This window comes from Gopherus evgoodei, chromosome 5, assembly GCF_007399415.2.
Source record: "Gopherus evgoodei ecotype Sinaloan lineage chromosome 5, rGopEvg1_v1.p, whole genome shotgun sequence".
Lineage (NCBI taxonomy): Eukaryota > Metazoa > Chordata > Testudines > Testudinidae > Gopherus > Gopherus evgoodei.
Window position 1 is genome coordinate 127,333,289 of NC_044326.1, and position 12,452 is coordinate 127,345,740.

Here is a 12,452-nt window from a genome sequence, read left to right on the forward strand (position 1 = left end):
TCTGGTGGGTAAAGTAATTCCTGAAAAATGTTAAGGCTAAATCTTTCTCTCATTTATACCCATTGGCTCTTACTGAAGTCATTTGGGTGTAAACTGGGAAAGGAATGAGGCCGATAGCTTTTAAGTATTTTGGTGACTATCCAAATGGAAGCCACCGTATAAAGGGATGGACAGTGCCCAAGCATGTTGATGGCACTTCCCACATTAAAACAAACAAGCGCTATGTTTGCATTCTTTCAGCTTCAAAATTCATGTTCTTGGTCACGTTTCAGCATCACATACATTCTTCAGGGCCCCTGCTGCTGGCTACCCCTGTGTCAAATAAAGTCTAAGGGCCAGATTTCCAGCTGGTGCAGACCGCTTGATTTAAATGGAACTACTTCAATACACACCATTTAAGAATCTGGTCTAGTCTCTGTTTCTCTATCTGTCTCTCCTCACTCCCTCCCTCTGCCCCAGTACCCAGGACAGAAAGGGAAATAAATAGTTAATTGACAAGGAAAATCAGTGATCCTTTAGTGTAACGAATTTATTCCCTCTGAACCCAGTTATCTTTCATTCTAATTTTGTACAACTGAGCAGCATTAAGATGTTGCTCTTGGATACAGAAATGATCTGATCCTCTGCAATTGTGGGAACCCTTCTTTGTGTTAGATAGAGGTCCCAGTAGCTACTGCTTTCAGCAATACCTCTGCCCCCATGAATGACATACTAGAGGCAGGTCCAAACAAAAACACCAAGTCAACTGATCTTGAAATGTGGAGGGCCATGGCTCTTATTTCAGAAGTTGGATCTAGATCCAAATTTCGTGACTAGCCTCTCTTGTAGAAAGGGCTGAACCAAACACTCATGTCCAAAAACCCTTGTCCAATATCTTTTCGCAATGATACAAGGGCCACACAATCCTGTGCAACATATTATTATTTATTGTATAAACTGGATATGCCATATGTCCTGGTTCGTTACACATTTGTTCTCAAAATTGCATTTTGGAGCAATTTGGAAGGCTGCCTTTTAGAGACACTTGTGCCAGGCTTTCCTTTTTTTGGATACTAAGCTCTGTCAGATTGATACATGATCAATAACAGAATGAATTTTCTAATTTGATAGGCATCCCAGTCCTTTCATTTAAAAAAGCCTTGTGCAAAGAATTAGAATGAGGCTGGAGAGCCAGCTTCAAAGAAGCTAGAGTGAGAATTAGAGTCTGGATTCTTTTTCACATTGTCATCTTTCCTTACCTGATACTTTGCAGCTATTCTCATTACAATGAGGTGTGGGAAGGATAATAGGAGTTTCAATTAATATTTGAATCCCATTCTCAGGAATCAGAGGACAGGCTGAATTCAGCAATATACTTAAGCATGTGCCTGATTTTAACATAAGAACGGCCATACTGGGTCAGACCAAAGGTCCATCCAGCTCAGCATCCTGTCTTCCGACAGTGGCCAATGCCAGGTGCCCTAGAGGGAATGAACAGAACAGGTAATGAAGTGATCTATCCCCTCTTGCCCATTCCTTGCAAACAGATGCTAGGGACACCATTCCTGCCCATCCTGGCTAATAGCCATGGATGGACCTATTCTCCATGAACGTATCTAGTTATTTTTTGAACCCTGTTACAGTCTTGGTCTTCACAACATCCTCTGGCAAGGAGTTCCATAGGTTGACTGTGTTGTGTGAAGAAATACTTCCTTTTGTTTGTTTTAAATTTGCTGCCTAGTAATTTCATTGGATGACCCCTAGTTTGAGCATTGAAGCCAACAGAACTGCTAATGCCTTTAAAGATAGGCACATGCTTAAGAACCTTGCAGAATCAGGGCCTTCAAAGAGCCCTGAGTCACCGCAGCAGCTGCCACCCCATCTTAGAGGTCCAAACCATTGCTGCCAACAGTGCCCACCAAACCTTGGTAAGAGGCCACTGAACAAGTGTCAGCCCTCAATGAATCCTACGACGCGAGCACAGGCTAGACGAGGGGAAGGGTGCACCAGGGATTGCCCTGTAGTCTAGAAGACAGTTGCAGCACTATCTACTGTTGCTGCCCAGAGAGAGCTTTACGCATCGCGAACCTGATCCAAAGCTCATCTATAGGGAGTTTTCCAGTTGACTTCAGGTTAGGCCCCATTAGAGGATGTCTGAAAGTCAGCTAGGGTGTCACTGTCTCAATATCGTAGTCCAGTCCTCAGTACTCCCTGCAGTGTATCCTCAGATATTCAACACCCTCTCCCTGCTGCCAGCTTTCCCCCTTTGCCCAAAAACTCTGCTTGCTTTCTCTTATGTTGGTTTGGTACATGGAAAATGGAACTAATTTAGGGCCAAATTCAGTATGATGGTGACTCACAGTGGGCATATAAATTGAGCTAAATCCATTGTTGGTGTGATACCTCTGAAGTCTGTTTGGTCCTTTGACTTCAATGGGGCTACCTGGGTGATAATCAGCACAAGAATCTGAAAGCATTTTGGCAAATTAAGTTTTTTATTGCAATTTACCTTTATGACACAGGCCCATTAGTGCCAAATGGCAAAGGGTTCAGAGTTCTTAACAAGCAACTCCTATCTCAGACCTGACAAACTCATTCCACCTAATACACCACTTTCATGGTATTTATCCATCAAGGGTAGCATGTTTGGTCTCTACTGAAAGTCTGTGACTCATAGATACTCATAATCTTTATGAGATGTGTGTACGGGTAATATATTTAAGGACTAATGTAACAGTATTGACAGTCGTACCTTTAGGGTCTTGGAGTGAAAGTGAGTCACCAGGAAATCATGTCTTGGTAATGGCCCATTCAAGCATGAGGGAATTGTTAACCCTCCTTGACTAGCTGATTATGTAATGTGTTGCTCAATCATCCCCCATTCCAACAACCCAGAAAAGTCAATGGAAAGCCATTAAAGACAAGCTATAAACATTGAAACCCCTTGGATGTGAAAAGGAATAATATGACCGTGAGGGAGTGGCATGTCTGTGAATAAAGGCAAAAAACAGATACACTATGTCATAGGTGGGGGAAGACACTGGACATCACAAAGAGACACTTTGAAGGGGCCGGGATGCATCTATTTTCAACCTGCAGGGCAAAGGTTGGGCTGGTACACCTGAGTGGCTGATGGGTTGGTTGTGTTAGGGAGTTAACATCCACCTGGCAAAGGCAAGACAGTCTTGCCCTGGAGGTGGATGGCAATAAGATGACTTACAGCCCCGGAGCCCTGAGCAGTGTCACAACTTTTGATGCTACAGTTTCACCCACTGTGATTATAGAATTCATAGATACTTTTGCAATCTTTTTCAGGTTGTGTGTGCAAACCTTTGCTGTTTTGCAGTTAATCAGTTTCACCAATATTTCACATCATTTCCTTGCAACCACACTCAGGAGTTGCTGTTGGGTGTGATATAAACACAAATAGACAGGAAACCTCAGCGATGTGTGTTTACTCCAGGTGAGAAGAAATGCATGACATACTGACGTCTAACATTCCATGTTGAAAGGGAAAATTAAAATTCTTAATACCAGACATCTCTTGCAGATGGAATCGGTTTTCTTTTTCCTTGAATAATATTATTCAGAAACTGAAATAGGCATATATAATCACCAGACACGTATGTATTCCCAGCATGGTGAGGTCCTTGCTGAACAACACAGACAATGCTGGAACTGTGTGGAAGCCTGTTTGAGTCTACACTTTGAAATTGTTTTGTGCAATAAGTGTCTCCTGTTTAAGAAAGACAGACTTGCCATAGATTGTGACAGTAGGGTAGTTTTGAATTTTGAAGGTTTAAGTGGATTTTGCTTTTGAGCACTGGTCCAATTTGTATGCATTGTATATAATAGCGTTTTCCCCAGCTTCCTCCCGGCAGATGAGCAGTGCAGCTGTATTATTATTCTCACAGACTTTTTTTCCCTCTTTTGTTATAAAACAAAACAACCCAGTCTATGCAGTGTTTGTTACAAATGAATTCAGAAATACTGGGGCTAATAACAAGATCATCAAAGCGTATGGCATCAGGGGACGAATGAGTAAATGAATCAAACTGACACAAGAAAGGGCCCTTTCCTGTTTCAGGAGTCTGAAATAGTCGCTACACACAATTATTAAAAAGTGACTTCAACCAAGTACAACTGTGCTGTTGGAAATTAAATTAACTCTTTGAAATTAGGCATTTCAGATGAAAATTTGTTGTATATTTCTTGTTACCTGGAAAACAAATCTGCTACTGTGGTCCATTAGCATATACGCTGTACACAGCTGCAGCTTGCTCTCGCAATGGCAGGGAAATCAACATGAAACATTTGTTAAATTAACCAAAAAAAAAGAAAAGAAAAGATGCAGAGCTGGGGCTCTTTTATAACTCATAGAGCCTAACCTGCTTTTGGCTCAATCCTGCTAGGTGCCGAGCAGGTAAGATGTGTGTAAACACTGACTACTGTACTTATGTGCCTAACTTTACGCCTGACCCCTCAGGAAGAAAGGACGACTACTGTGATGATTTAAGGCAGTATGTTAATGGTTAAGTGTGCAGGTTGGTCTCTTGCTTCCAGGACTGGCAGGGGCAGGGATGTGTTTTTATTCAGCACTTGTCTTATTCCTACTTTTATTTTTGTTTGTATGGCACTATCATCCAGAGACCAAAATAAATTTCAAGGCCCCATTGTGCTAGGTGGATAGTCTCTGCCCAATGAGTTTATAATCGAAATAGTCAAAGGCGTGAGGGGAAATGCCATATGCCTCTTCCATAATGGAAAATATAAGAAAACAGAGAGTTTGACAGAGCCCAGAGACAAAGGAAAAATCCCCTACCCCAGGGAAAAAAAGGAAAAGCATTGAAATTAATGTTTGTTTCAGATGCTTAAAAAAAATAAATCAAACTTTAAAATTGACCATTTTGTTGCTGTCTGGGCCAGAAGTGGAAAATGCATACAGAAGAGTTTTGAAGGGGGAGAAGAAAATACCTGCAAGCTAAGAGTCCTTGAATGCCTAGCTTCAGCAGAGAGTGAATTTTTATTGCCAAGTTATAAAGCTTTGAGTATAGTGGGTTGTATAATGGGAACTCAGAGGTGTGAATGGCACCTGTTCAATTAGCTGACAAATTAGACTCAACAAAAGACCTGGATGGGGTGTGGAGGATGGTGCCCATCAAAAAGGTGGCTGCCTCCCTTCTGACATAACATAATGAAGGGAACTTAATGGCTTCTCTAGTGCAGTATAGAATGCATTAGATTAATCCACTTTTCTTAGATGCCATTTAAATTACAGTAGCATCCGGGGGTCCCAACCAACGTTGTCAGCCTGTTGTGCTAGGCAGTGTGGACGGTCCCTGCCCAGAAGAGCTTACAGTCTATATGGACAAAGGGTGGGAGAAGAGAGACAGGTGACATGACTTGCCCCACATCACACAGCAGGCACCTGGCAGAGCTGGGAGTAGAATCCAGTTGTCCTGAGTCTCCAGTCTGACATAACATGCCCTTTCTACTAGGTAACACTATCTCTCCCTGTAGGGTTGAATAGACAGCAGAAGGAATTTTTTACCAAGGAAAAGAATAAAAACAGACACTTGACATCCACTATTTATATATGCTTATGTCTTTCAGCATATCTGTGTTTCCTAATGACGGCTCTGGGGGTGACAGCTGGTGCACATCGTTTATGGAGTCACAGGTCCTACAAAGCCAAGCTGCCTTTGAGGATGTTCCTGGCTGCCGCCAACTCCATGGCTTTTCAGGTAGGGATGAGGTTGTCAGGTGTGACCTTCAGTCTTTGTGCAGTGTTCTCTCCAGGCCAGTCAAGGGTCTCGTATGTGAAGAGAGGCCAGCTACTAAAAATTCTAAGTAAACCCAAATGTCCACCTGTTTCTGTACTGTGCGAAAGCAGGGCTGCAGTGATCACCTCTTTATTTGTACACACCATCCAGTGCAAGGGAAAACCTGATCAGAGCGATGGTCCATGTAGTCCAGTACCCTAACTCTGAAAGTGCTCAGTACCAATGCTTCTGAGGACAATTACATGCTACCATGCCCATATAATAAAGTTTCTTCCTAAAACCAGGCCACTAGAGATTGGCTTATGATATCATTTAAGCATATTTTTGTCTTAGTTAATAAAACAACAACATGCTGTGGTTTTCTACAGCAGATTTACAAAGGAGGTATAATTAGCCCCATATTACAGAAGGGGGGGGGAACTGAGGCCCAGGAATATGAAGTGATCTGTTCAAGGTCACACAGCAGGCAAGTAGCAGATCTGGGAATAGAACCCAGATCTCCTGAATCCTAGTGCAGTGCATTATCCACTAGGCAACATAGTATCACTTAAATTTCTTTCTTTAGTGTAACTGTAAATAATCTTATTACTAATATAAATAACTGTCAGCTTCAATAACATCTTGAGGCACTGAGTCCCACAGGTTAAGTTATACTTTCAGCCTGTTTCCTTTCATTTGGATTGGCCACTTTCTACTTCTTGCATTATGAGAGAGGGTGAATCACAGCACCCTACTAAACTCTATCTATACCATTCATTATTTTGTATACCTCTCTTATTCATCCTGCTCTCTAAACTAGATAGCACTAATCTTAATCTCTCCTCTCATTACAAAAGAGCACAGCAGAGCTGTTGTTTTAAAGCAGTTTAGGATATGTTTGACTTGATCATACTGCCCTCGCTCCCTGTATGAGCACTGGCTGTTTTCTGCCACTCCACTGATGCGAAGCAGCCCTGCAAAGTGTCATGACATTGCTGCTTGGTGTGTTGAACAACAGTTCAACTTTTAAGTTGAATCAATGAACAATCAACAAAGAATCAATGCAACAGTTGGCCACTATTCAGAAGAAAACTTCCCCAGTTAATTGCTGTAGACTTGCTTCCACCTTGGATCCGGGTGATCAGGATTGTTGTGGTTCTTTTGAATTCTGCTTCCTGTGTTCCTGCAGATTTCCCACTTGGATACGTTGGCCTCAGTCATCAGTGATGGCTGAGGAGCGTACAGTGCAAATCCAGATAAGTGGGGTGCCTAAAAGTGGCTTTGCACTGCCTTTGCACCTCTCGTTAGTCACAATGGCACCATCCAGGTCACCCAGTTTAAGTTATACTAGCCTGAGGGCTGTTCTAATTCACTTCAGCTGTGGGGGGCCTGTGGCAGGGTCAGCCTCCACAGCACCCACATGTGGCTTGCCACTAGGTGACCAGACAAGCAAGTGTGAAAAATCAGGATGGGAATGATAATAGAAGCCTATATAAGAAACAGACCCAAAAATTGGGACTGTCCCTATAAAATCGGGAAATCTGGTCACCCTACTTGCCACTACACTACTCACCCTGCCTTGGCCACACACACCCCCAGCAGTGGTCTCCCTCAGCACCACTGGTGAAGCGCTCGTAACAAACTTAGACACTAGCCCCATGTGCAACATAAACAAGAGTCTACTTCTCCTCCTGGCTCAGCTCTCAGCTCTTCCCCATTCTCCTACAGAGCAGTGACTCTGGGCTTCTCCCCACTCTGGGAATTTCCCTTCTTCCAGAGCCCGGCCGTCACAGGAGCCAGCCTTCCTCATGCAGCCCTCCTTAATCTTTCCCCAGGCATGCTTGGGAGTCCCTTCTCCAGGGCTTACCCGGAGGAACCAGCCACCCTTCTACAACTCCCTGCCATCCAGCTGAGCTCTCACAACCCTTTGTAGGCATTGCATGACCACTTCCCAGCTGGGACTGATAACTGGACAGGGCCATTTGATCCCTAACCAATCAGGATCAAATGTCTGGGGCGGAGGGGTAGCTGATGAGGCCAGGCTGAGCCCTACTCCCCTTAAAGAGTCAGCCAACCAGTGACAGGACTATTATTGTGGTTGCCATGACTGCTGACCATTGCCTTATTTTGGCTTTGGAGGAGCTACAGCATCCCACCATGTCCAATATCTCAGTATAAGCAGGTCTCAACAGGCACTGTGGATTATACTTCACACTGTGTGCCATTGTGGCATGATGTCTCCTGCACAAATCCTATCAGATGCAGCGATTTCATCTCTATAGTCCTAATAGATTTTTATGCTTGGCGGTACCTGAACTCTTTCTCTTGACCATCCATCTAGAGTTACTTTCTCAAGCTCTTGTAAGGTTGAATCACCTTTTTGTTTCAGAAATGGGGAAGTAGCTGAGTCATATTTACTTCACACTCCTGTTCCTCAGCTCCTTTCTTTCCCTATGTCAAATCCTACTGAGTGATATCTATTCTTACTGAGATGTGCCATTGTGACTCCGCATGAGTTTATTTTGTGTCTACTGTATGAAACAAGCTGGTTTTGAACTTAACATCAGGCAGTCACTAATCTTTTGCTCTGATTACCTTGAACTCAGCTGCAGTATCTGTCTGGAATTTCAGTTTAGTTCATTTATTTCCTATGTCACAAAGCAGCGTGTTAGAAAACCTCGCTTTGCAAGCTTTTTAAGAGATCCAACAAAGACATCTGGTCTGCATCTTCCTCATGGCTTTGTCTTCTAGCTATATGTTCATTTATGTGTTTTACTCTTGCATTTACTTCAAATGTGTGCTAATGTTTCCTGCTATTACATGTATGATACCACACTCCTCGTGTCTGACACGTTTACATATCACGTTGTGATTGCCTCAGTATTTGTTACAAACAGTTCTGGTCTCTGCTGTTTTATTTGCCCTTTTATTCTGTCATTATGCATTTTTTTTAATTAGATGCACTTCAGCTCTTTTGCAGCTCACTAACACTTTCATTTGGGGAAGCACATTTTTCACTAACCCTGCAAATATCCATTGGTCTTTGAAAAGCCAAGTTAATTTCTTGCACTAACATTGCTTTGACCTAGTTGTTGGTTAACCCACAACTAGCTTTATTATGTAGGCTTCTAACAGAGGCCTGGTCTACACTGCAGGGGGGTTGATGTAAGATACGCAACTTCAGCTATGGGAATACCGTAGCTGAAGTCGATGTATCTTATTTCAACTTACTTCCCTTCCTCAAGGCACGGGATTGATGGCTGCGTCTCCCCTGTCAACTCCGCTACTGCCGCTCGCTCTGGTGGAGTTCCAGAAAAGACGAGAGTGCGTTCGGGGAACGATATAGCGCGTCTAGATGAGACGTGATAAATCGATCGCCAACCCCTGATACGGTGGGTAGTCTGGACGTACCCATAATGATCAATAGTTTCATTTGGTAAAGAATAGGTGCCTTTCCCAAGTCACATTCTTATCATTTGTAAATAACTTTGTCTAGCACTCCTCAGGCCATGTCCTGCTCCCACTGGAGCGTAATGTAAAATTCCAGTGCCTCTGGACCTGCCCCCTGTAGCATTACGGAGGATTTCAGCCTCTGTGGTTTCTCTGCAATGCTACTTGCTTCCTGACTGATTTGGAAGCACTGCAACTATCTCCAATAGTTCTCACCCAGTCTGAGATTCAGGTGACTTCATATGCTTCATTTTGAGCAAAGCTTTAGTTTTCTTCTGATATCATATAATAAAGGTGTGACAGACAGGAATGCTGGAACAAGACTTGTCTGGGTTAATGTTATAAAAAAACTAATCCCCTTGTCACATGACAGGAATCAGGACTCCAGTGGTTACTGTTACATTAACATTCCCATACAAATGTCACTTAGTCTCACCTTACTATAGTGTGGGGACAATAGTCTAGCTGAGTTTTTTCCAGTGTCTCTTTGTTCTATAATTCTCCGCTAGAATGGAGATTGAAAAGAGTTATTTATGTGCAGTCCTGGAAGTCTTCCAGATACAAGTTTAGGATGATGAAATTTTCCTCATTTACAGATTTGAGGCAGGTTCTTTGGTTCTGTGGCTCAGTCTCCCTCAGCAATACTAATCATTCACGCCATAAAGTCTCTCAGAAGTCGGCAGCTGATATACAGGGCAGTGGATGTCTACCAACTCTGGCAACAAAAGCTACCCAGTTCACAAAATGTGGACCTACGCAATTGTCTTCTTGGACTTACTGCATTCTTCATCAATAATGGTGAAACATACACTCTGTCTTTGTTATTGCCTCACTCTCTGGATGTTTCACAAAAAAGCCCAGGTGTCTGTCTGCTCTCTTCTCCTGCTGAAAAGAAAGTTGCTGCAGCTAACAGTAATGATTCTATTGCCCTTCCTGAAACACTTGCCGCTTTGGATGGCGTATGCTGCATTGCCTTCCATGTCATGCCAAGAGGGGAAGGAAGAAAAGGCCACTCTGCTGAATGGTTTTCGCTTAACACACTGCTATAGATGAGAGCGCAGGCTAACATCTTGAAATGCGGGGGCCTAAAGTTAGGAGCCCAAATTTATAGTTAGGCATCTAAATAAGTGGCCTGATTTTCAGAGACATTCAGACAATGGACACTCAGGACCACTGAAAATCAGACCACTTATGGTATTTCAGTCCCTTCAAGTGACTCATTTTAAGTACCCACTCTTGAAAACTGTGGTTCTAGAATTTATGACTGACCATGGGACAGGTATGCTTGTTAACAGCCATTCTTTGCCATCAGACTTTTAAATGACCTTCATATCTCATGGCAGCTTGAGCAGACATGAGCCTGACCTGTAATTTGGATCCTGACCTGAGATCCAATTTCAGAGGGTTTTTGGATCTCAGGTTTTTGTCCTGGCCCATTTGCCCATGAAGGAACCAGATCCTAGAACAAAGGCACTCTAATCTCTAACTGGGTACACTCCCTACCTTCTCCCTCCAACAACCATCATTACAGCTGACTTCCCAAGTCGCTTTCACAAAGACCTCAAGATAAAAATAAAACTAGTGACAAAAGTACAGTGAGTGAAAATCATCTTTGGCTTTTCTGAGCCTTAATTTTCCAGCATATCTATGGGCAGGTTTTTGTTGGTGCTGAAGCTACGGATAGCTAAGGAGTTTAAAATTCTGTTGAAGCTGTGTTTTGGCCTAGGGATAGGCCACTGATGTTTGTTCCTTCTCCCAGGTCTTTTTGGCCCGTTGTCACATATTGGGCCCACTCTTGTAGGGTGCTGAACTTCTGTTAAGTTCAATGGGAGAAGAAGGTAGTTGGCACCTCAAAAGATCTGACCCATTTTCTGTGCTGCGTTCATCCCTAGAGAAGTTGATGATGATCGTGAGCTGTAGGCAGTGGCTAATGTGTGGGATGGTAATGAATAAGTACCATTGTTTGGTTTGTGGACAGTACAGTGACATTGACCCCATTGCGGAGCAAACTAAACCAGAACTCAGAAATAAGACATCCTCCCAACTGCATCTCCTCCAGCAGTATGGTTTTTTTAGAGTGAGGATTACCTGTTTCCAGGCCAGATGCTGTTGACTTAGAGACCTGCAGGAAAAAACATCTTCAGAAAATATCCTCTGAGCTCTCTCATGGATATGAGCTCCAGTTAGGCCACTGGTCTGCAGTAACCCCTGTGAAAGTGAATCGGATTTCTTTCAGCTCCGGGTCTTGCAAACACTGGTTTCTTCCTAGGGCAGTGAATCTGCATCCTGGGAAAGAAAAATGCCCATGATGAAAGAGATGTAGTATTGTGGGCCTGCTGCAGCTGTGACTGTCTGCAGAAAAGGACCTGGGGATTACAGTGGACAAGAAGCTGGATGAAGTCAACAGTGTGCCCTTGTTGCCAAGAAGGCTAATGGCATATTGGACTGTATTAGTAGGAGCATTGCCAGCAGATGGAGGGAACTGATTATTCCCCTCTATTTGGCACTGGTGAGGGCACATCTGGAGTATTGTGTCCAGTTTTGGGACCCCCTCTACAGAAAGGATGTGGACAAATTGGAGAGAGCCCAGCAGAAGGCAAAAAAATGATTAGGGGGCTCAGGCACATGACTTATGAGGAAAGGCTGAGGGAACTGGGCTTATTTAGTTTGCAGAAGAGAAGAGTGAGGGGGAATTTGATAGCAGCCTTCAACTACCTGACGGGGGGTTCTGAAGAGGTTTTAGCTAGGCTGTTCTCCGTGGTGGCAGATGACAGAACAAGGAGCAATGGTCTCAATTTGAAGTGGGGGAGGCTTAGATTAGATATTAGGAAAAACTATTTTGCTAGGAGGGTGGTGAAGCACTGGAATGGGTTACCTAGGGAGGTGATGGAATCTCCATCCTTAGAGGTTTGTAAGGCCCAGTTTGACAAAATCCTGGCTGGGATGATTTAGTTGGTGTTAGTCCTGCTTTGAGCAGGGGGCTGGACTAGATGACCTTCTGAGGTCTCTACCAACCCTAATCTTCTATGATTCTAGGAAACAGCAGGGTCTGGCTAAACGAGTGCCAGCCCTCTGTGTATATAAACACACATTTCCCCTAGTGATTTCAATCCCTGATTTAATCTGACGTGATTTATTTTTCTTAACCGATTCAGAGAATCATTCTGTGGTTCAAATATATTAGGGTGTGGTTGGAGGGTGGAGGGAGTGAGATAAGGTGTTACCAAAGTCATTATGCCAAGTCTGTATCTCTCACCCATC

At 43.4% G+C, this 12,452-nt stretch overlaps 1 protein-coding gene across 1 annotated transcript in view; it reads left to right on the forward strand.

Moving 5' to 3' along the window:
• Window positions 1–12,452, forward strand: part of SCD5 (stearoyl-CoA desaturase 5) — a 74,104-nt gene that overhangs the window by 47,533 nt on the left and 14,119 nt on the right. The window contains exon 2 of the mRNA XM_030565042.1: window positions 5,593–5,723. Coding sequence (XP_030420902.1) covers window positions 5,593–5,723 — 131 coding nt within the window. The remainder of the gene's footprint in view (window positions 1–5,592; window positions 5,724–12,452) is intronic.